Raw genomic sequence first — 26,503 nt, 5'->3', positions numbered from 1 at the left:
TTGTGTATTTCAATAAACTATAAATTAAGTATCAAAAATTAATAAAAATTATCAAAAAATGATATCAAATTTGAAAAGAGGTCAATCATAAATGAATTAAATTCAAAAGATAGCTGACTATTTTCTATAGACGCAGTTCACATTTTTTAACAAAACTATCAAAAAAAATGTTTTTATTACATTTTTAGTACTCGATTAGACCTCCTTTGCGCTCAATTAGTTAATAAATTTGTTTTGGCATAGTTCCCACCAAGTTTTACAGCACTTTTGGCTCTACATCCTCCCGCTACTTTTAGCTTTGCCACAGAGTTATATTGCTTCTGGTCAGCACAGATACGTCTTACAATGATTTCCCAGATGTTTTTAACAGGATTCAAATCTGGACTGCGAGCAGGCCACCACATTTGCCTAATTTTTTTTAGCGTCAAACCAAGCTCTAGTCTCGTTACTAGTGTGAATGCTGGCGTTGTCTTGTTGAAAAACAAACTTTTTGCTTCGATTTTTGTTTTTAAATAGTTATTAATGTTGAGGTTTTGTAGCTGTTGCTTTACAACGCATTTTAAATGTTGGAATGAGTTTATCGTTTTTATTTTGTTTGTTAGAAATGAGTTCCACAATTGGAGTCTTTTGCTGGATATTGAGAATTTAGATTGTCTTAAAGAGGTTTTCGGAATATGGTAGTTCTTGATAGAGTATTTTGTTTGATATTTGTGATTAATAAGGCGAAAAAAGTTATGGAAGACTTCAGGGACCAAATCATTTTTGAGTTTAAACATGAACTGAAGAATGCAATAGATATTTTGTTCGTAGATATTAAGAACTCTCAGTTCCTTCATTAAATGTTTAGAATTGGCATTTCTATTTGCGTTTGTTAATATACGACATGCTTGTTTCTGTTTTTTATATATTAAATCTAGTTTTGATTGGTAGGTACTAGCCCAGGCAATATTGCAGTAGTTAATATAGCTATGTTTATATGCAAAATAAATACTTTTAAGGGATGCATTATTTAAAATATATCTGGTTTTATGCATAATTCCAATATTTTTAGATATTTGGTTTTTTATATATTAATGTGGTCTTTCCAGCTAAAATGTTCATCTAAGAATACCCCGAGAAATTTAACTGAGAACGCTCAATTTAGTCTAACTTTGTCTAATAGAATATCTGGAAGTTTTAATGGCAGTTTGTCTAAATTGTATTGTTTTGTGAAAAAGATATAATTACTTTTCTCAATGTTGACAGAAAGTTTGTTTGCTTTAAACCAATCGCTTAACTCTTCAAGTTCCTGATTTACTGTATTAAAAAGTGTAGTAATGTTAGAGTGGGTATAGAAAGCTTGAGTGTCATCTGCGAAAAGAATGAAGTTTAATATACTGGAAGATAAAAATATGTCATCTATATAGATTAGGAAAAGCAGAGATCTTAGAATAGACCCCTGGGGAACACCACATGTGACGATTTCAAGGGGAGTGTATATTTTATTGTAAAATAAGGCTTGTTTACGGTTTTTTAGATAGCAACTGAACCATTTTAAATTTTTATTTTCAAAGGCTTTCGATACAGTGGACCACGAGAAGGATCTCGTGGTCCACTGTATCGAAAGCCTTTGAAAGATCAATAAATACTCCAAGGTTGTGTTTGTTTTTGTCGAAGCCACTTAAAATTTCTTTAACTTATTTTATTACAGCATGTTCAGTTGAGTGGCCTTTTTTAAATCCGTATTGGTTATTGTAGAAGATGTTATGATTTTGAAGGTATGTAAAGAGTCTATTATACATTATGCGCTCCAATATTTTTGAGAAGCATAAGAGTATGGAGATGGGTCTGTAGTTAGATAAAGTCGAGTCATCTCCGCTTTTAAATACTGGAACTACGCGTGCTAATTTTAGGCGGTCAGGAAAAACTCCATTTTTTAATGAGAGATTTAAGATATACATTAGGGGATACTCAATAACGTCATAAACGTTTTTAACAACTTTAGAGTCTATGTCATCAAGACCAGAGCTTTTTCTGGATTGTATGGTTTCAAAAGCATTCCAAAGCTCATCAGGAGATAAGTCATACTCATCCATTGTAAAGTCTACTTTTTTTAAGTGTGATTTAAATAGTTTTTTACTTTGAGTTATTTTATTTGCTAACGTCTTTCCAATGTTTATAAAATAATTGTTAAAGCTTTCAGCAATTTCTTTTTTATCACTGATAAATATGTTTTTATCATAAGTATTTAAACGTTTAATCAAATTAATTGTTATAACAATAAATTTATTTAAGTTTTGCGATAGATGAAACTATTTTTTTACACGTGAGAGAGTCCATGGCGCAAATCTTTTCATGTTGAAATATATTTTTTTATCGGATATTAAAGAGTGACGGATACAGAAATATTTTTAAGAAGGATGCTGATACAAAAATATGTTTTTATTAAAATTAGGTTCTTGACTTCTTTGACATTGAAGGACTTAAATATTCTGCTCGGGGGTTATGTGACTCCCTGGAGCCGTCACTCATTGTATACAAAATTATTTTTGAGGTAATATTATAATCGTCTATTATCTAAACTATTTTAGATTTTATCATCTTCCTGTAATATTTTATATTACACCTATACTTCAATTATTACACGGTTAAGTAAGATCTGCTAAGTCCAAATTTATATTATACGACATATAAACTGAAAAAATATAAATATGTTTTTTAATAAAGAAAAATTAATGAATTTTTTTATTTTGAAAAATTATAGTTTTTCTTTCACTTTATTTAAATTACTTTCAAAGTCAGAAGAACTCAGCGTAAAGAATGCATATTATGCAATGGAAATTAAACAAGGTATTATATTATACAATAGAGATTAAGGTGGTGCAACACCAAAAAAATAGGAAACTAAAAATTTTTTTGAGTTTTTCGATTTTGCATAAAATATGTGTCAAATTAATCAAAGGACGTTTAGGCAAAGTCTCATAGCTAAATAATTTATCTTTCTTTAGATATGAGGATTTTATTAGAATACTATGTATCTTTATTTCCTTAGCAACGGAGATTCTAAATATTTAACATGTTTGTTAGGGCATTTTCTATTATATATAATAGTCCGAATATATAATAATATTAAGACATTAATAATAATGCAAAAAAGGGAAGAAAAAAAAAAGAGAAGTTACATTTGTAAATTTGCCATTTATAAAGTAGATGGTGAAATCTACTTATCTTTTAAAAAATGTTTATAATATTTCGTTAAAGTTGTTTGCAATTTTACGCGATGGGATCTTTTTTTTTTAGATTTTTTTAAAAATTATTAGATCTCAATGTGTAAAACTTATATATATTTATGCATAAAAGTAATAAATTGATAAAATTGACATGTAAAACTACCATTATCTTTACATCGCAAACATAAAAACAATAAAATAAATGTAAAGTTAGTTTCAATTTATAGTTTTACTCGATGGAATCTAATAATATTTGTACTTAAAAATAATTATATGTAATGCATTTTTATTTTTTAGTAAATAAATCACTATTATTGTTAAATAAACGTTCTTTTCCTTTATTCGATATTGTGAAGATTGAACTGATTTCAAATATGATATAAAAGTATTGTAAACACAGATAAAACATGCATCATATATAGTAAACACTTATTGTGTGTTTTTAATAATCATGTATGTATAGGAAAAATTTAAAACTTTGAAAAAGTATTAGTTCCTCTTTTTGTCTTTCGTAATGTCTTAATGTAAATATTCGGACTTAAAGGAACATTTCTAAATATAATATATTATAAACGCATCCTCGTTTTGAGTTTTACGGCAGTGGATCTAATATTTCATGGGATCTAATTTTCTACCGCAGTTAGCTCAAGAAAGTTAGATATATCGTTCAGCTCGGATAAATGTGAATCTGACGAATATTTTATACTTATTAACTTTTTATTTTTAAACAAATTAATTGCACACACTGTTTGCCCCAATTGCTTTTTTGTAAATTTGTTAATCAAAGATAAAGTTGGTTCTCGTATGGGCTTTTGTCATTTACTTGAGATGAAGTGTACAAAGTGCAACTTTTCTAAAAATTTTAGAACTTCAACAAAGTCAAAGAATTCTTTAAACACAAATGAGTTTTCTATTGATACTGTTAAAAAAGAATCTTCTTCTCTAGAATCACCATATGAGATAAACCTGCGAGCTGTCATCGGATTGCGAGAAATAGGTGCTGGTCATGAGTCGATGAAAACTTTTTCCTTCTGTATGAATCTTTATTGTTTGTTGCCTAATGGCTTTAATAAGTTAAATAAAACTGCCATGTTAGTATTCAGCATTACTGCTGAGGAAAGTATGCAAAATTGCTTTTGAAACCAAATCAATAAACAACTCTCTTGAAATGAAAGAAATTAGAATTTCAATTGATGGTTCATGGCAAAAGCGAGGTCATAATTTGTTGAATGGTATTGTAACTGCTGTTTGTCATAATAAATCTATTGATGCAGAGATATTTACCAAACAATGCAATAGATGTAAAATGTGGAGGTCTAAAAGAGGAACTCCACAGTATCAGTGTTGGTTGGTTGATCACAAGGGTTCATCGGGTGGTATGGAATCTGTAGGAGCTGTGGCTATGTTTAAGAGATCTTTATAAAAAAATAAGTTGATATATAAAGAATATCTAGGAGATATTATTTATATATCTTATTTTTTTATAAAGATAAATCTTCTTTTAATGATGTAATAGTCGCAGATCTTTACAAAGAGTATGATATTATGTCTGTAAAACTGGAATGTGTTGGACATGTTCAAAAACGGTTAAGAACACGTCTACGAAACTTTGTCAAAGCCCAAAAAGGTTCTAAAAAACCAATATCATGCAGAGGTAAACACACTGAAAAGCATCAATTCAATGCAAAATTTCTATGGCCTTGCAATCAGATCTAATGTGGGAAACTTGTACTCAATGAAGAAAGCAGTTTATGCCATACTTTTCCACTTCACCGATTTTCCTGATTCCTTCACACGCTACCAGCTTTGTTTTCGAGGAAAATATAATTGGTGCAAATACTGGGCTCTAAATCAAAAGAATTATAAACCCAAATCTACCATACCTCTTTGGATAAAAGATTTAATTCTACCAATAATTAATTCATTTGATCTGAAATTTTCAGTACTTGCTTGAAATACCTATAAAATTTATTTAAAAGTTGGATTTTTTTTTATGATCAGTAGTTTTTTTTTTTTTTAGTCAGATCTCTCTAAAACATCAAAAAATAAATAAAATATGAGGAAAATTTACATAACTCATCATCATTTACTTTGGTATTTAAAATTTTTTTCTGTTTAATAGAATAAAATGTTTAATAAAGTGTTTAGAGTAAGTGTACAAAATTTCAGGTCATATGATGATGGCTAGTCTTATATATTATGTTTTGAAATTTAGTTCAAAAAATGCATTTTTTGATATTCTTTTCCGCCATTATGGTCCTAATGCTAATTTTTTTACATTTTTTTTTTTTTCGCTTTTTTTTATTTAAATCATTTTAGTAAACTGTATTTAAAAACATTTATATTTTGGAGGTTTATTTCAATTTTTTAGTTATTTGGTGTTGTACCACCTTACAAACGGTATTATATCATACAAGGAAAACTTATTTTTTAAATAGTTATCTTAAGCTTTAGGCTACACGAGTTCAACAAATTGTAAAAAGACCGACATATATACACAGTTAATAGCTTTTTTTTAAAACAAAAAGTTTGTATTAATAAACAAAGCAGACCAATGTTCATAAACAAAGCTGGTTTATGCTCTTAAGCTATAGAGAATGAAAATAAAAAATGATGGAGTTATTCTTTACCAAAAATAATATATCTTAGTATATCAAATAATTTTCTAAACCGATACAGTACAGCAATAAAAAATAAAATAAGACATTCATGAAAATAATTGGAGCTACTCAATTCCAAAATAAATTTCAATAAATTCCAAAATTCTCAAATTATGCAGAACCTTGTTCTTAAACGTTGCAGAACCATATTATTATACGATGAAAAACTGTTTTGTCAAAAAATGCACAACTACCTCAAACAACTCATAGCTGTGTTATTTTAATAATGCTGAACTGTTTTTGTAAACAATGTTTTCATTTACAAAAGTCTATACAATAAACTACGGCAACCTAAGTAACAAAACTCTAGATCGGCAAAATTGTCTCTTTTTTTTTTGCAAGTAGATGGGATAAAACGAGACAGTTAAAGACTAGCATTTATTCTTTGGTTGCAAAGTTCTAAAAATGAAAAAATATCCGCTATCTATTATTTGAACATGTTCGAACATTTCGCTCACAAAAGAATCACATATCAGCATAAACTACACGCCCATACTCCAAAAAAAAGTCATAAAAAGTAAAATAAGGAAATATTTAGCTTTTTTAAATAACGTAAATAATGTTTCAGCATAAAAATAAAACAATCATTATAAATAGCTAGATACAAATGTAGTAATGTAGTTAATTATAAAAATAACATGCTGCCCGAATATGATACACAAAAATCATTTTAATAAAATTAATAGTAATCAAAAAACTTCAATAGGTAATTTTTTAAAACCAGATTCTAAAAGAAAATAATAAAAATATAATGTTAAAGAAACTCCCACTTTTTATTTGTAAAACGAATTACCATTAGTACAAGATATACTTTTTGTTGCTGTATCGCATACAAAAATACAATAATTTAGTTCTGCATTTGGTACTTATAAAAAAATTCATAACAGTTTTTTATTTTTCATTTTCATAATGAAAAAAAAAAGTTTAAATTTTTAATCGAAAAAAATTAAAAAAAAAAAGCTTTATGTATAACTGTGCCGTTATGCCCCACCGTTCGGAAATGTCACGCTCAACCTTTCACTCCACTCTGTCTTTCCCATTTTGATAATTGAATATTTATCGAGGGAGGTTGGATGGATTTCTTGAAAAGGAAAGATAACGTTATTGGCTTAGTTGAGTTAACGTGACGTCACTCATTTTCAAATAAACCAGTTATACTAAAGGAGTTCTAATTACACTAAACTCGATGCTATAACTAGCTCATTGCAAGCTCACTGGTAGGTTAGCAGATAATATAATACAATGTATTATATTTCAGCAGAAATGCATGCATGTATCAAATGAGTATAAATAGTATAGCAGCAACCAGTGGTGAACACAAATGGATAAGGGGAAGACATAAAATCCTTCCCATTTTAGAAATATTTCACGATACAAAATTTTTAATTAAAAGAAACGAAAATACAAAAGATTATTCGTTTTAACAGTTTATTTTTTGTAAAAATAATAATATACACATAAGGGGCTGTTCAAATAATACGTGACACATTTTTAGGCTTTTTTAAGACACCTCTTCCCCCAGGTAATATTTTTATCAACCCCCACCTCCTCTTATATGTGACGTGACATTGTTTTCAAACAAAATATATCCTTGAGTTTGCAATTTTTTGCTAAAAGTTCACTAATTTTGCTTTGATGAGATTTTAAATTAAAAAAAAAGTGTCACGCCACACTGTGCCAAACCACTCTCTTTCCCATAGGATAATTGATGACACTTTCTAATACCCACTCCCACAACAAAATACAAACTTTAAAAACTTTAAATTTCATTATTATTCTCATTGTATTAAAAAAAAACTTGATTGTAAAGCGTTGTTTTTTTGGTATTTTTGGTGTTAAACTTGTAAGTTTTTTCTGCGTAAAACTTTTTTAAAATCGTTGTTTTGAAATATAGATTTAAAAAGTATAAATATTTCAAAATTTTTGAACGGAAATTTTTCCTTTTAGTGGCATGTCAAAAAATTGAATACAAAAGTCATATTTCAAGCAAAACCTTTAATGGATAGTTTAAAAAGTGCCAATCCACTTGATCTTTTACAGCTAACTCATAAATATTTTTTGAAAGCTGCTTACCTGCTTATCTGTCTGAGGATATTTTTGACACTACGAGTGACAGTTGCACCTTGTGAAAAGAGTTTTATTAAGTTGAATATAATAAAAAACTACTGTAGGTCTTCAATAGGCAGATACAGATTATCAAGTTTGTTTGTCATCAACAATTGAATCAACACTGACAAGCTCACTTAATTATGAAGATGTTATGATTTGGCATCACTGATGGCCAAGAGTAAACTTAAAATGATATTTGAAAAATATAAAACAATTGTTATTATTGGTGTATACAATAATGTTTTCTTTAGGCGTTGATGAATTAACTTTATAAACTGTTTTTGCATCTTTTTTTGAGAGAGCTTTTTTCACACTTGGAGGTAATTCCTTATATGTCCATAAATTACACAACGCTAAATTTAACTAATAGACAAAACAAAAAAGATAAAAAGTTTTCCCTATCAAAGTCTTTAATTAAATCAAAAATAAAAATATCCCTTTAAGTTGAATTAAAATCGCTGTGCAAAAAAGCAAATGATCTCCTACTTCTACTTTTTTGAATAAAATTAGCGTTACATAATTTATGGATGATTCCTAAAAGATAAAATATTCTTCAATGCAGCAATTATAATATCTTTTTATATTATTATAAAATTAAAAATTTGAATATTTTTATTAAAATAATAATAAAATAAGAACTTCAATGATTTATAAAAACGAGGCTTTTAAATTTTTCAATTAATAATTTTTTAAATCAAAAAATAATTGGCGCCAAATTTCAGTCTTGCACCAAGAGTCGTTCATGCTTGCTACGGCACTGCGAGAAAACACAAGTTTAAATAATATTAGCTCAGAATGATAGAATGAGAATAAAACTTCCGTAAATAAATATAAAAAACCAAAAGAAAATTTTAAGGAAATATAAATACCCTTGTTATCAAGTATAACACAAATATAAAACAAAACAAAAATGAAAACAAACTGGCTTTTAAATTTTTATTAGTAGTTTCGAAGACATTAAAATGCATTTTGAAACATCGCGTTCTAACGTTTTTGAAACTGCTATATAACTAATAACTGGTTAGTTTTGTAAAAATATAAAGCGATAGAGCATTTTTTTAAATCTTAAGAAAATATTTTTTTTTATATTTCAAATTTTATATTTCAAAACTGCCCATTTATCTACGCTTCCAAGTTTTTTTGAAACCTTCTCTTATAAATTTTTTTGTTGTTCAATTGTCTTGTTTATTTTCTTGTCTAATCTCAAAGCCTTTACATATATTGTCCGGTTCCATATATACAGAGTACATTGCATAAATTTACGGCGTAGGTATGTACAGATAGGTTAATTAAATGTATGCATAGTATGCATACATTTAAATAACCTATATGCGCATATATACGATACATTTAAATAACGGTAATAAAGTTATTTTTGTTTTATTTTATCAAATTGAAAAAATTCAACAAACGATCCCGACTTGCATGACAAATGCATCATGATCAGAAGTCAATTTAGATCCATATGTTAACTTCGTAAATAATTTTTGAACGCATATTGTTTTTATCAATATCCTAACAAAAATAATTTTGTTGGTAAAATAAAATTCTTTCACAATAATAATAATGATGAAAACATAGAGGTGGGGGGAATTGGAGTATGGCGTGTTTTTTGTATCAACATTGTCTCTCAGTCTTATGAATGAGGATAATAAAGCACAAAAAAAGTGAATGAAGAGGAGCATGAAATTACATAAAAGAAAAGTCGAGATTTTACAGACTGATTTTGCAATAGATTTTAAAATATTACAATATTTTAGGAACATACCTAAAACACAAAGATAAAATCTCAATGTCAATTACAAAGACAAAATTCTAAATCTTGAAAGATATGAAAACTTATTACCTTTAGGTAACATTATTATTACATTTAGGTAACATCTTAACTTATTGTCTCTAAGTAAGACAGACTGACTAATTCGCCAACTAAAAATAAGTTATTTCAGATTCCATTCAAAAAAACTTTGGGTTCTCCAGTGTTTATTATTATTATTATTATTGCTATTATTGTTATTATTATTATTATTATTTTTGTTAATTATTTATTTAATTCATTAAAAAATTATGAGTTTTTATAAGAAACTCAAAATACTTTTTAATATTTTGTATTAACGAGTTTAAATATATTAGTTTGTCTTCTTTTTAGAAAGAATATTCAAAACTTATATTTATTTATATTTGTTATATTTTAACACTAATGGACATTTTTACAAAAAGCATTAAATAGAAAAAACACTGCATTAGTACCGTTTTTAAGATTGCTTAGAAACGCATCAATGGTTTCTTAAATTTCTTAAGTTTTTTAAAACATGTTCAATATTTCTGAGACCTCTCTAGCGTTTTAGTTTGTTGATAGACAAATACTAATTATGTTGTATCCCATTTTATTGCTCCTTGGTGGAATTTTTTATGACTAAATATTTTAGAGGAACAACAGTTACTGTCTTAACTTATTTTACACTTTAAAGTATTCTTGATAAAATTTAAAGCTGTTTTACCTAGATAAGGTTTTCCGCAGCCTAATAACTTAATAAACCGACTTACCAAACACCCGGTTTGCTAAAACTTTGTAGTTTAGATTTATTCCTAGTTGTTGAAAATGACTATCAATAGACCCAAATTTAAAAACGGTTTTATAAAAAGCATTTTGAAAATTTTTCTAAACTTAGTACCTTAAAAACTTTGGAGGTATGCATATAAAAATATATGTGTATTCATACCTCCGAAGCATTTTTTTATTGGGAACGGCTGTAAACATTAAACATTGGTATAGTATAGAAATTTTGAATATATCGCTTTTAAAACTTTTTAATTTGAATAATGAATATAATCAGAACAATGTTTTCCTATTGAATTAAAACCTAAGTTATAAGTAAAAAAGTTGCGGAAAAAACATTAGTTATAAAAGAAAAATTAAATGCCGTCTCCTAAAGTCTTTCCTTTTAATCGTTTCATCTCAAAAGTTTAAAATGTGGAGATAGAATAAGAAATTCTAACGTCGCGATGTATTAAACTTAAGAATATAGTTTATATTAAAAAATTATGTGACTTTATATTGTTTAAGCACTTTTAATTATATATGTTTATAAATAAGATTTTACTTAACTATTTAAAGTGGTATATCATATATCGATAAAACTTGATTTATCATTTAAAACTATGATATATCACTCAGTGGTGGACACAAAGGGCAAGGTGGTGGGAGAGGGGGGTTAAGGGATAACTAACCCCCATAAGAAATATCAAACATCAAAGTATTATTTAAAAATTTGTAAAAGAAAAAATAAAATAAAAAAATTATTCTGCAGCTCTTTTTTTTTTTTACTTTTTTTAAACTTTTACTCTTTTTTTTTTTAAACTTTTACTCTTTATTTACTCTTTTTAAACTAAAAAAACTGTGTTTAAAAACTTACGAAAAATAATATATAGGTTTGGTTTTAATAGAAAATTTTTTTTTTATTAATTTTATTTTAATTTGTAGTATAATTTATATAGGTCATGAATATGCTAAAACTATTCTTAAACATACCATAAAGATATTAAGTAAAAGACGTCAGAATAAAGAAAACTTTAATGCTATATTTATGACTGCATCAAAGTTACTGGAAGTTACTTAGGTTTAAAAATCAAGATTTCACGAATTACAGGAAAACAAACTAATCGCGCAAACCCCAATACCAACGATCTTCTAACTTACTATAGAGTCAATGTTTATTTAACGTTACTTGATAGCATACTTCTAGATTTACAGTTCAGATTTTCTGATGAAACCTTAAACTCTTTTGAATAAAATGTAGCAATACCAAGAAATTTATTAAACAAAACAAAGACAGAGTTAACAATAAACGTATATGAATTGCTTCTATGAATAAAATATCATATTCATATCTATCCAATCAAAAAGAATACTCAAGCATTTACTTTTTGGTGATGATAGTAATTTAACTATAGAAAATCCTTTTGCATTTTGATTATATCTCGATTTCGGAAACTTTTTTTTTCATAATAGCTAATATATTTTTTAGACTTTTTATTTATATAATTATTATAACTATTAGTTCGTATGATTAGTTAGTAATAACGATAAATAGTATTTACATCGTTGCAAAAAAAAAATAAACAAAGGAAAAGGAAGTCTGTGTGAATTAGGAAAAAATGTAGGCTGAATTTCAATCTTTTGAATTGTTTCCTGGTTTCAATGTTATCAGGTAATCCAATTTGAAGCTTCAGTTCCAGTTTTAACTCTTTGAAAATATATAAACTTATCGTCAATAGATGGTATTTTGTGCATCCATAACTAATATACTGGGTTTTATGAAAGGGCTTCCCAACATTAACACTGTTGATGAGAATGTCTAAGTAATGAAAGTTTCTTCAGAATTCAAATTTTGAGAGCTAAAATGGAAAGACGCAATCAAAAAGCAACAAGACCTACCTGAATGTGTACTGGAAGCATACAAGCAATGTGATGGTAATGTCTTCCCTTTAATTAATTGTATTTTGGAACTGCTTTGCACCCTTCCTGCTAGCGTTGCTTCGGGAAAACGGAGTTTCTCGATTTTAAAAAGACTTAAAACTTGTTTAAGATCCAATATAGGACAAGAACAATTAAACGGATTAGTTATGATGCATATCCATAGAGATTGTATCATAAATGTCAAAAAGATTATTGATAGTTTTGCATCTTCAAAAACTAGAAAGCTCAATTTTATATTGTTGTTTGTTAAATTTATAATAGTCTTTATTAATAAAAAGAATATACTAAAGATGTTATTTTGTTGCACATTACAGACAGGGCCAGATATACCTATAGGCAGACAAGACTGCAGCCTGTGTACCATGATTTTAGCGAGCTCAATTTTTAAATGGTATTTCGTTGAAAAAAAATTGTGGTGTTAAGAAGTGTTTAGGGCCCCAAAAACTTTTCTGCCTAGGGCCTTCGAGGTTATGAATCCGTCGCTTATAACAGACTAAATAATTATTTTCAACGTTTGATTTTTTCAAGATATCTATACACAGATGCATTCAATATATGCTTCTAAGCAAACTTTTCTAAAATTATTCTAAACAATCAAATAAAATAGTGGTTTATCTGAAGGAAAAAAAAAGTGGATTTTTTTGTGTTGGTCAAATTACCCCCTTAGGACAAGGACCTGGATCCGCCACTGATGTCACTAAAACAAAGAAATATTATATAAAACTTGATATATTACTGAAACTATGATATATCATTTATCGATAAAACTTCATAGTGTTCTAAGAGTTTCCTTTACAATAACATGTTTATATTTAAAGAAACATTTATTTTTACTTTTAATGAAACGCTGAGTTTTTAAAGAAACATTATTTGTTATTTGTTTTAAGTTTATTTGTTATTTGTTATTTGTTTATTTGTTTATTTGTTGTTTGTTTATTTGTTGTTTGTTTATTTGTTAATGTTTATTTGTTATTTGTTTATTTTTTTTGTTAAATTACGTCATACTTTGTTAAACTTGTTAAACTACGTTATATTAGAGATATATTTAGAGATTGGAAAGTTTTCTTACCACTAGACACCAGAGAGTGGGAAAAAAATCTTTTCAACGCTATCTTAAACTAAATTACAATTTAATAATAGAATTCAGACTTCATCAAAAAATGTCTTGGTTTTGATGGTGACCGTGCAGTAGTTACAACCCAGCTCAGTTGGAAAGAACTCGTTTAAATCACAGAGATCAAGTTCATATTTCAGAAGTGTTTTTTAGGAATCGCTGTAAACATTAAACTTGATTTTTACATACCTTAAGACCAACAAATATAGTGATAATCTGGTTTACCACAAGTAGTCTAATAAACACGTAATATATCAGATTTGATAATTGGATAATCTGATGTGACGTGACAATCTGATTTATAACAATGATATATTTTCGTTGGACAAAATTTAAATTGAACATAAATCTTTTTGAACTGGTGAAATATTTTTATATTTATGCTGAGAGGCTCGTTGTAATTACTACAAGTAGTTTGTTTATAGATATGATACTGATATTTTGATATAACTTTGAATTAAAATACGACAATACAATAATGTAAACATATATCTCTCTATTTTTCTCATTAAGTTTCTGCATTTTTCAGGTGTTTTAATGAAAATGAATTTATCGCATTGCTTAAAAAACTACAGTTTTTCAAAGAAAAAATGTTTTTTTTTGTTAAGTTATTCACCTCCCCAATGTCGAGACAGCCACTAAAGTCAAGGAGCCTGGTTTTTAATTTTTTTTAATGTGGTAACAAATCACTCTCAACTCTTTTAACTCCGAAACCCAAACCTTGACGAACAAAAGTTGAGCGCAGTGTTTTTAAAGACGTGGTATGGATTGAACTTGGAACTTCAAGCTAATGATCCAAGCGCTCTATTACTACACTACTACCGTCGTTGAAGTCTATGTGGTACAAAAAAAAATTAACAAAAATATTTATTTATTGACTGATCCGAGTATTATACATTATTGAATGAATGATGGACTTCCAATAATATTAGTTGACTTGCTGTAAAACATCTTTTAAAGTTGCACATTTTCTTTCTATATCTAATCAACTAAGGAATTTTTTAGTCTGGATTGGAAAAAAAAAACTTATGAAACAGTAGCCGCGGCGCAGTGGGTAGAGTATTGGCGCACAATCAAGTGGTTCGATGCTCTGGTTAAACAATCTTGCGACACATGAAAGAAGGCGTGTACTTCCTGGTTAGATGCTTTTCCACGGTACTCTGTGATAGATTGCCAAGTTTACTCTTCTTTAAAAAGTCCTTAATATCTTATTTAAAAACCTTTTTTATATAGTATTACTGTAAAATCCCGATAAATATAACCCTTAAACTTCAAAAAACTCAAAGTATTTTTAAGTTATTTTTTAATCTTTTTTTTCATAAAAATCAATAACTTGAACTTTAACTTTAAGTCTAGCCATTTTCTTTGTCTTTATATGGGGTGTTAAGGTCAGGGTTAGGGGTCTTATTTAGAAATTTTTACTAAATCTAAGAAAGACGATGATCTGTGCGTTGAATTTAAATAAGTTTTCTCTATTATAAATATAGTTTATTTTGAGAAATGTTGTTTTTAAAAAAGTACTTTTATCTCATTTGGTTGAGAAGATGTTGTCCAATATTTTTAGCAAGCTGCACAACCTGCCCTAACAGAGTATCAATAAATAAACGAGTATGCATGATATAAAACTTAAGCTTAAGTAAGCGTGCCTATAATTTATAAATCTTTTATATTTTGTGTGGTACTTAAAGCGCTTCAAGAAGTCCTCACGGTCTTATCACAAAGTACCACTCTGTAAAAAAGCATATAACGTAAGAGCATTTAACAAGGAAATTTATGCCTCCTTCCTTTACACTTTAATGACGTAAGAGAAAAAATTAAATAGCGAGAAACTTAAATTGCTGTCAAATCAGCTTAACTTACCCCTGTTAGACTAAATGACACATTAGTTAGGTATTAAAATGAACTCTCGGATATAGGATTAAAAGAGTAATTATAATTAAAATTCCTATAATTTAGGTAAATATTTACTCTTTAGGGATGTAGATAAAAAATGCATCAATGCATTCAATGAATCTAAGAGTAATTATTATTTTTTAAACTTTTATTGTTAAAAATAGAAAAATGGTCACGCATCATACTTGATTGCTATCTAATCACTCCTTGCTGTTCATTCTTACCATTCTAACTACTTAATTTTCATTCATTAGATGTTTTGTCATGAAATGCGTAGTTATTAAGATTATTTAATTGCCCAAACTGGCCTTTCTACTTTAAGAATAATGTTAAAAATTTATTAAGATTAAATGGTACTTCTCAAGCAAAAAAATTAAAAAATTAAATTCTAGTAGATGTCATGTTTGATTGAGGTTTAGATTGTACTCATACTAATTTTAAAACTTTTTGGAAAAAAATTTTAAAGCGTTTTGTCAACATCATAAAATATTTGAGAAATTGTGAGAACAAAAAGTGATTTTTTTTAATTTTTTCAAAAAATAAAACTAAAGATAAAAATTTATAATCGGTTGTACTAGCCACCAGGCTAAAAATATTAGTTCCACTACAAATTACAAAAACTACTTCTAGAAAATTGCCCCTTAGCAACCATAAATTTTAATTTTTTAAATAAACAACCAGTGACACCAAAATAATTACGAAAGTTCACGCGTTTGAGTTTAGATGCATTTTTTTCCGAATGAAACTTTTGTTAATTTTTCACTTAATTTAAAAAATCCAAAAAACCCAACTTTTTTACTTATTTAATGAAGCACCTTAAAAATCATTATAAAAAAAAGAACTTCAATTTTTTAAATAAAGATTTAAATCCTATATATCATAAAATAGATCCTATATATCATAAGATATATCATATCTTATATATCAGATCCTATATATCATAAAATATATCAGATCCTATATATCATAAAATAAACTACTTCGTTTACAAAAATGCCGTGTAAGTTTTATGAAAAAATTTTGTACCAAAATGCCTTGAAAGTGTTATAAACAATTTGAGTGAATTACATCATGATTTAGCTATATTTTGTTATAATTGTAAATTGTCATAACTTTAAAAATTTCCAGCAAATATAAATTTTTTAAGATTATTTGATTATTTTAATGTAAAATTGAGTACTTTTAAAAGTTTTCATTATATATTATACTGAATTATCATTATAGTTAAAATTGCGATTTAATGATCATAATTTTTTTTCTTTTAAGTAGAAACCTCAATAATAATCAATTAAAAAAATCAAAGCGAATACTTTGCTCTCAATGCCTTTATATATGGAGGTAATAAAATTTTTTGAATGGGTTTTGTATAGGTTCTTTTAGCAATGTCTAAAATTTCCCGCCTTTTAAGAATATTTTAAGCGCTCAAAAAAATTGGAATTTTAAATCGAATTTCCAATACTTCTGAAAGTAAAAAAGTTTTTTTCGCTTAAAGCAATTTTTGAAAGAAAAAGAGAAAGAAAAAAAGAAAATTCGCATTCATTTAAATTTCATTTATTTGACAATAACAAAAGTTTTTTTTAATTTTTTATTTAATTATTTTTAAATATATCTACATGATATTTATTTTTATTTATATATTTATTAAACACCCACTATACAAGTATACAAGGTAAATTAGAGTAAATAATATATATTAATGGACGTGTCTAGAGTCAAACTAACCTTCACTTTTTTAAAATCTACAATTTTCCTGCTTGATAATTTTTAAATTATTAAAACATTATTTTATTCATATTTTTTGTATAACTTAAACACTTATACTTAGGGGTTATTATTAAAGCGCGAACGCTTTGTTTTTGACCTCACCCTCCCCGCATTTTGAGTACATCCGCTTTTAAACCACTCATCCAACTATTATATATATCTTTTTTAATGTGTCTTTTTTTTATAATTGACCCACTCCCCCTCCATCTCATATACGCCATTTGCAAAGCCTATTTCCACTCAGAGCTTACGTACTTTATAGACGATCCCTTTTTTATATTTTTGATAATACTAAATATATATATATATATATATATATATATATATATATATATATATATATATATATATATATATATATATATTTATTTAAGTATATATAAAATCCTCTTTTTAACGCTTAAATTAAGGGTCAAAATATAAAATAGGGTGGTGCTAAAAGTTATTTTTTTAATTGACGGGATAACCCCATCGAAAAAAAGGACATGGATTCATTTAGAATAAAAATTTTGCAAAATATATAATATTAATTCGTTACGCTTTCAAAATATCGAAAAAAGGACATAGCCAGATAATTTAAAAATTTAATATATTTAAGTTGTAGATTTTCTCAAAGTTTGTCTCTATGTGTTTCCAAAGTTATCTTTATATATTTCCAATGTCCTAAAAAAAAGAAAATTATCAATAACATATAGAGCATTATATAATACAATAAGTAATGGAGAAGCAAAAGTCTCAATGCAATTAATCAATAGTCTTATATATTAAGGTGATAACCAGGGTAAAAAATGGTTATTTTTGGTAAAATTTTGAAAAATACTAAAATGAATGTTTTAAATTCTTTAATGTACCTATTTTAAGATGCCTTTTCCAATAAGTCAAAAATCTTAATTTTAATCAAATTTGCATTTTTTCAAATGGCCTTAGCAACGCTTTTTCTCCGAAATCTTCAAAACCAAAAAGCTCAAGACGTTTGTCGAATTTAGCTTGTTTGTAAAAACCAGATCAGTCAGTAATAAGAACCGTACGCATCGCGTGACGTTGTTTCTTATACTGATTGGTCTGGATTTGCTGCAATGCATTATGGTTTAATGCCACGTTTTTTTTGTTGTTGTGAAAATTATTGTAGAATTTTGGGTTGTGTTTTATATATATATTTCTTATTAAAACCAAAAAAGTTCAGTCTGATTTTCAAGGAACAGTTTCGTTTCTTTATGGTGCCGAAACCCGTACATTTATTGATTTTAAAGACATTATTTTAGAGATATATTGATTTAGAGATTATTTTTGCCGATGGCTTCTTAGTTAAGAAAAAGAAAATAAGAAATGGACATCGAGTTTACCTGAGAAGGTTGTTCGCAGAAATTGACGACGATTTAAAAGAAATTAAAAAGATAAACTTATTATTGACTAATATAGAGACTAAGCATGTGATAATAAAGAGTTTAGACGACGAAATTATGGACTTGTTGGCGGACGAAGATGACATTATATCCGAAATTGAGGATACTAGCTCATGGACTAGTGATATTTTAAGTAACATAGAGAATTACGGTTTCTTAGTAAAGAGGTGAAAGAGTCTGAGAAAAATTCATCCACTCGAAGTGTTTCTTCTAAAATTTTCATGAAGCTTCCAAAATTAACAATTCAAAGTTTCTCTGGTGATATATTATCAAGGAAAGGGGTTTGGGATCAGTTTTCAACTGCAATTGACAGTAATGAAGATCTGTCAGATATAGCAAAGTTTAATTATTTAAAATCATATCTTTCAGGTAGAGCACAAAAGCTAATTGAAGGACTTACGCTTAGCGAAGGCAATTATAGGGAAGCAATACAACTTTTAAAGGACAGGTTTGGTAATACTCAAAGTCTTATTGCAGCGCATATGGATGATTTTCGAAAAATAAATCCAGTGCGAAATTTAAAAGAAGTAAAACAACTCCGTCAAATGTATGATAAGTTTGAAATAAATATAAGAAATTTAAAGGACCTAAATGTTGAAACATGTACTTATGGATCACTTCTTATTGCCATTATATCAGAAAGAATTCCACGTGAGTGTTTTGTAAAGAACGACACTTATCATCTAGATGCAGAAATATAACAGATGTAAAACACCGTCGAAGTATAGTTCAAAAGGAGAGCAGATGTTTTGTTTGCTTAAAAAGAGGACATAAAGCGAGTTTTTGTCGATTAAATTATGAGTGCATAAAATGCAAAAAGAAGCATAACATAGCTTTATGCGATACTGAAAGTAACAAGGTTCCAAATAAATTGTTATCAGAAGTCCAGAGTTATTCAATTACTCATCAAAACCAGCATACGGCTACCAACAACCATGTTATTCTACAGTCTGCTAAAGCTACAGCTACAAACCCAGATAACACTTTATCCAGTTGCATTAGAGTATTATTTGATGGATGCAGTCATCGAACTTATATTACAGATGCATTACGTGAAAAATTGAAGTTGAAGAAGATAAGCACAGAAAGTTTAATAATAAAAAGATTTGCATTAGATGAAGGCTTGATCAAAACACTAGATGTTGTTCGTGTTTGTTTGAAAGGTAGAGATCCGAAAAATAATATTTATATGGAGGCATTATGTATTCCTTTCATATGTTCACCATTAAAAAATCCTAACTTCAATCTTTTGCAACAAAAATATGTTTACTTAAAAGGAATCCCTTTAGCTAAATCTTACCCGTTAAAGAACAATGAATCTGTTGACATTCTAGTGGGGTTAGACTGTTATTACTCAATAATTACTGGAAAAATAATAAGAGGTTGCAATAATGGTCCAGTTGCTCTTGAAAGTATTTTAGGATGGATTGTTTGTGGTCCATCTGACATCGGTGTACGTGAGAATTTTATTCAAACCAATTTAGTGTCAACTTCACAATCAGATGATGATGTCTTAAGGTTGGAATTACGAAAATTTTGGCAATCTGAATCCAGCGATTTCCAAGAGCAAGACAATTTTTACCAGCAATTTAAAAATGACATTACTTTTAATGGGGAACGATATGTGACAAAGCTACCATTGAAACCAAACTGTGAATTTTTACCTGATAATTATAATATTAGTTTATATTATAATTATCAGGTAAAATATTTATTTCATTACAAAGAAAGTTTGAGAAAAATAATGATTTAAAACAACGATACCAAGAAGTAATAACTTCTTATGAAAACGAAAACATTATTAAGCGAGTAAAAAATATTTATTTCATTACAAAGAAAGTTTGAGAAAAATAATGATTTAAAACAACGATACCAAGAAGTAATAACTTCGTATGAAAACGAAAACATTATTAAGCGAGTCTATGATCCAGGTGAACCTGGAAAAGTTCATTATCTACCTCATCGTGCAGTACTACGAGATGATAAAGAGACAACAAAGTTACGTGTAGTGTTTGATGGTTCCGCAAAAGAAGGTGGTCCTTCAATTAATGAAAGTTTGTATACTGGCCCATGTTTACTGACATGCATATATAGTACACTTTTACGTTTTCGCATGTTCAAGATAGGACTGATATCTGATATCCGTCAAGCGTTTCTAAATGTTGATATATGCAATGAGTATAAGGATCTATTGCGATTTTTATGGTATGCTGATAAGAACAACATGTTAATTATTTACCGTTTCCTGCGAGTAGTATTTGGAATCACTAGTAGTCCTTTTTTGTTAAATACTACAATTATAAAGCACATGGAAAATCATTCAGATACATTTAAAGAATTTACTAAAAAGTTTCTAAGAGATTTATATGTTGACGACTCTACTGTTGGTGTTAATACAGTCAGCGAAGGTATTCAATTTTATAACTTCATAAAAGAAGCTATGAAAAAGGGAGGATTTAATTTGCGAAAATGGTTTAGTAATTCACCAGAGTTAAGCAGGTATATTGCAGATAAAGAAAAAGAGAAAGCCTTGCTGAATGAGGAAGACAGTTATGCAAAATTTGAATTAAATAGAAGTAATGATATGGAAGTTAATTGTGTAAAGGTTTTGGGATTATTATGGAATGGAAAAAGCGATGAGTTCCATTTCAACTTTTCAGCTAATGTACAAGAAGCATTGAATCTACCTTTTACAAAAAGAAATTTGCTTAGCGTTGCAAAATTTTATGATCCATTGGGTCTTATTTCACTAATTGTTGTTGTGACAAAACTATTGTTTCAAGCTCTGTGTATTGATAAACTTGATTGGGATGATAAATTACCTTCTGAAATCCACGAAAAATGGTTAGCGTATTTAAAAGAACTAGAAGTTATTTCCAGCATTACTGTACCAAGATACTGTTTTAAAGAACAAGATGAAATAGCAAAGTATGTTACTTTACATGGTTTTAGTGATAGCTCTCAAGTTGCTTATTCAGCAGTTATATATGCTCAAGTAAAAACCAAGGAGGGTTGGATGTCCAAGTTGATAACCTCAAAGACGAAAGTTGCTCCAATAAAAAAGTTAACAATTCCACGTTTGGAACTACTTGGCTGTTTGTTATTAGCGAATTTGATGCACAAGGTTGTTCAAGACGTTTTAATTCTGGGAAAAATTTGTTATTGGACAGATAGCAAAATATCTTTATCTTGGATAAAAAATTCTAAAAGAGACTGGAAGTTATGGGTCCAGCATCGTGTGTCAAAAATTCAAGAATTAAGTAACAAAAATGATTGGTCCCATATTGAGGGAGAAAACAACCCAGCAGATATACCAACTAGAGACTTAAATCTGTTAACGTTTCAGACCAATTGCTTGTGGTGGGAAGGTCCTTTGTTTTTAAAAACTAATATCACACCAAAACAAAGGAAGTATTTTGATAGTAATATGGCAGAAAGTATTAGTGAGTTAAAAAATTCTGTAACTACTTGTGTCAACTATATTGATGAGGCAAAAGACGGAGTTCAGTATATTATTAAAGCAGAAAAATTTAGCAGTTTAACTCAGCTATTGAGAGTTTCAGCATACGTTTTACAATTCGGGAATAATATTAAAAATAAAGTTGTTAATTACCAAGGAGAGTTGACGACAAAAAAGATTAATTCAGCTGAATAATTATGGATTAAGCCTGAACAAAGTCTGCTAAAAGGGAAGAATGATTCTAGTCAGGATTATGAAAACATTAAGCAACAGCTGGATTTATTTATTGATGAACATAACATTCTACGGTTAAAAGGGCGGTTTGAAAATAGTTTGCTAGAATATGCAGAGAAGTATCCAATTATATTGAGAAGCTATAGCCATTTTACAAAGCTAATAGTACTAGCTGCACATGAAAGAGTAAAGCATTTACGACTTGGAGGAACGTTAAATGAATTAAGAAGTAGGTTCTGGATTCGTAAGCAACGACAAATAGTGAAGAATTACATTAAAGATTGTGTCAAGTGCAAAAGAGTGCTTGCAAAAACTTTACATGGTCCTGGACCTCCAAATTTACCTATTTTTCAAGTGGCAACACATAAATTTGCGTTCACCAATATTGGATTAGATTATGCTGGCCCTTTGTTTGTGAAAAATATTTATGGACAAGAAAATTCTATGTATAAAGCTTATGTGTGTTTGTTTACGTGTGCAACATCCAGAAATGTCCATGTGGAATTAACGCCTTCGATGGAAACTGATTCTCTTATAAGATGTTTAAAACGTTTTATAGCTCGAAGAGGAAGTATAGAGATAGTAATTAGTGATAACTTCAAAACCCATCTAAGTGAACAGTTAAAACAGTTTTTAGCAAAAGAACGTATATTATGGAAATTCATTTTGCCTAAATCACCTTGGTGGGGAGGATTCTATGAACGACTTATTCGAGTTGTCAAAGATGCGTTGAAAAAATGTGTAGGAAAAAGTCGATTGTCATATGAGGAATTAGAAACAGTATTACATGAGATTGAAATGACGGTTAATAGTCGACCACTAACTTATATTTATGACGAAGTATATGAACCATTGACCCCATCTCATCTTGTAATTGGAAGAAGATTACAATCAATTAATGTAAAAACTCAGATGGATGATTCTCAAATTGGTAATTCTGATGATCACAACAGCAGATTAAAGTACTTGAAAACTATTATTGATCATTACTGGAAACGTTTTAGTCGTGAATATATTGCTCAATTACGAGAAAGACACCTCTATGATAGTAAAAACCAAAGGACAAAGTGCGGTGAGTATCTACAAGTTGGAGATGTTGTTTTAATAAACGATGATCAGTTAAAGCGAAATTTATGGAAGCAAGGTGTCGTGGAGGAATTAATTATTTCTAATGATAAAAAAGTTAGGGGTGCCATTTTAAAGACTTGTATAAATGGGCATGTATCCTTTATAAAACGTCTAATTCAACGCTTAGTTCCTCTCGAAGTAAAGATTAAAAACACAGAAAAAATTACATCCGCTGAACCTAATTGCCAGAGGATGGCTGCTATTACGGCTGAATTAAAAAGAAAATTTAATACTTAAGAATTTATTGCTCTGGGATACTTAGTATCCCAGGGTCGGTAGTGTCGAATTTAGCTTGTTTGTAAAAACCAGATCAGTCAGTAATAAGAACCGTACGCATCGCGTGACGTTGTTTCTTATACTGATTGGTCTGGATTTGCTGCAAGGCATTATGGTTTAATGCCACGTTTTTTTTGTTGTTGTGAAAATTATTGTAGAATTTTGGGTTGTGTTATATATATATATTTCTTATTAAAACCAAAAAAGTTCAGTCTGATTTTCAAGGAACAGTTTCGTTTCTTTAACGTTTGACTTTACTTTAAATAATATATTAGGCTATAAGCTGTAGTTTACGTTTATGTTGCCATATAATTACAATATAATACTTTTTAAAACTTGTTTTACCTTTTTTGCAACTTTTTTTCTCGCTATAATTAATTTTTCAGAAATAACCTTTCCTCGAAAATAGAAAATGGGCTGGAATTTTGAAGATTTAAAGATGAACATATTGGGAATGTTGTCTATGAAGCAAAATTTTTTAATTCTTTAAAAACTCATTTTTATCATGCTTTGGTGCCAAACTTCCCTTATTTTTTATATCTTAAAGTTTGAATGTCAACCTGGTAAAATTCTAAAAAAATTCTATTTCACAGGCAACATAAATAATACATTAAAGAATTCATGTTCAAATTTTAACACATTTTTGAGTTAGTTATATTAGAAAAGAGAATAGGCAGTTTTGGGGGTAAAATGACACTAATTATGCGCATAAACAATGACGTCATCACTAAAAAAAAATTTAAAGTCTGTTGATACTAATACTTCTCAATTTTTTGTTAAAAAAGTTGCTTTTACCACCTTTCATTTAACTTCTAATCTAATCAAAACTAATAGCAAAAGTAAAAACATTTAAAATGATTTATATTATTTTAAATCATTTTACTCTTGCTATTAGTTTTGATTTGATTAGATTAAATTATAAAAACAATTTAATAAAATAATGAAGAGTCTGTATACAAGGAAAATGTCCAAAAACATCATTATGAGATAATTAATAAGTTATCGACTTACTGTTGAAATAAAAAATTCTTAAAAAAACTCATTAATAACTGATTTATTAAATTTGTGTGGTATATTAAACGATAGAGAATTTAAAATACTAAATAGTGGTATAACTCCATACTGCCAAAATGGAAAAATCAATTACTTAAGATAACTTTTTCCGTTTTGATGACCAATGTTAGCAAATGTTGGCACCGGGTCTCCCTTAATCAACTAAAAACATTACACTTGTTTCTCTTAAGTTAAAATTAAATGTCATTATGATGGCTGTTGATACAATACGTTACATACTAAGGGGCATCGGCAATTTGGTATACGTCACGTATTCTTCGAACAGCCGCATAACACAAATCTTTATATAACCTAATAAAACTTACGGTACTTAGGGAATAAATTAACTAAATTAAAACATTCCACGCGTAAAAACTTCATGAATACATGAAACACATTTGATGTGAACACAGTAACATATTCAAACATATAATGCGCAAAGACTTCGTGGAAAAACGAGGCATATTTAACACTTTTAAATATAGAAATGCAGTGTTGTATTTATGCACTAAAAATATTGAAATGTAGTGTTTAAAATATAGAAATGCTTTATTTATACACTATTAAATTGCTATATTTAACACTATTAAATATAGCAATGCAGTGTTTTATTTATAAAATAAAAATTTTAAATTAAACAACTCATTCATTCCATTAAAAATATACAATTGTTCTTAATTTAGAAAATATACGAATTTTAAGAAATAATTTTTTATTTCTTCATGAAAAAATAATTTACTTTGCTGTTACTGTATTTTATAAGAAAAGTATTTCTTTATATAATTTTTTATATAAGCTTAATATAATGTAAATAACTTAATATAATATAAACAACTGAAGAACTGTCACTGACTGATATCACAAGTAATTTATGAAGGATTAAATAACTTAAAAAACAATACTGAAAAATTGGTAAGCTCGATAGAAAACTGAAACAAGTCTTTTAACAAATATTATTTGAAAGCAAATAATAAAATTAATTCACTTTTTAAAAGAAAAAATATTTTTTTTAAAAAAAAACAACATTTTATTAAATAAATAAACAACGAAAAACACAAACAAAGCATAAGGTTTTTAGCATAAAACATCAAAATCATTTTTTTCGTTAACTGCGAAGATGCAATATAAACTGCAGTTTAAAAAATAGATTTGAACCTTAAGCTTTATTGATGCTACAATCTTTTAAACTAATTTTAAATTATTAAACATTTCTATTAGCATTTCTACATAAATCTTAACATTTCTACATAAAATTAACATAGACTTTTAAATTATTAAATTATTTTTACATAAAACTTTTACGATTCAAATGATAATTTAAGATTAAACGATACTAACTTGTATATAGCGTATGATACTTATTAGTTTGTTGTTATTGATGTAAAAGCCTTCTAATCTAAGGAACGCGTTTAGTTAAAAATAAAAAGTGTATTTTACAGGATCGCAACTAAGAGGCTGTTTATATGAAGCGGGCTGCATATTTTGAAACCTTATACAGGCTCAGAATAGGCGCAATCTGATTGGTTTGACTTTTGAAAAATTTGATTTTTCTTTCAAATTTTGTGCATTTAAGTAGTTATGCTTTAACAAAATTTTACTATTCAAAAATCCGTTTTTTTCAGAATATTTTCTTAAAAAATAAAGGTTTTGAAAAAGTAGTTTGTTTTTCTAACGGTTTTGATATCTCTGTTATGACATAAATAACAGTTTTAACAACTTTGAT

At 27.9% G+C, this 26,503-nt stretch overlaps 1 protein-coding gene across 1 annotated transcript; it reads left to right on the top strand.

The window, feature by feature from the left end:
• The first annotated feature begins 4,377 nt into the window (after positions 1–4,377).
• On the top strand, positions 4,378–23,688 carry LOC136087157 (uncharacterized). The gene is made up of 7 exons (XM_065809663.1): positions 4,378–4,585; positions 4,699–4,863; positions 18,505–18,796; positions 18,904–19,280; positions 19,463–20,331; positions 20,545–22,197; positions 22,297–23,688. Exons 1-7 carry the CDS (start codon positions 4,378–4,380, stop codon positions 23,686–23,688), a joined length of 4,956 nt encoding a protein of 1,651 aa, XP_065665735.1.
• Positions 23,689–26,503: the final 2,815 nt, after the last annotated feature.

Source organism: Hydra vulgaris, chromosome 11 (genome assembly GCF_038396675.1).
Source record: "Hydra vulgaris chromosome 11, alternate assembly HydraT2T_AEP".
NCBI classification, from domain to species: domain Eukaryota; kingdom Metazoa; phylum Cnidaria; class Hydrozoa; order Anthoathecata; family Hydridae; genus Hydra; species Hydra vulgaris.
This window is presented reverse-complemented; position numbering and strand designations above follow the sequence as displayed.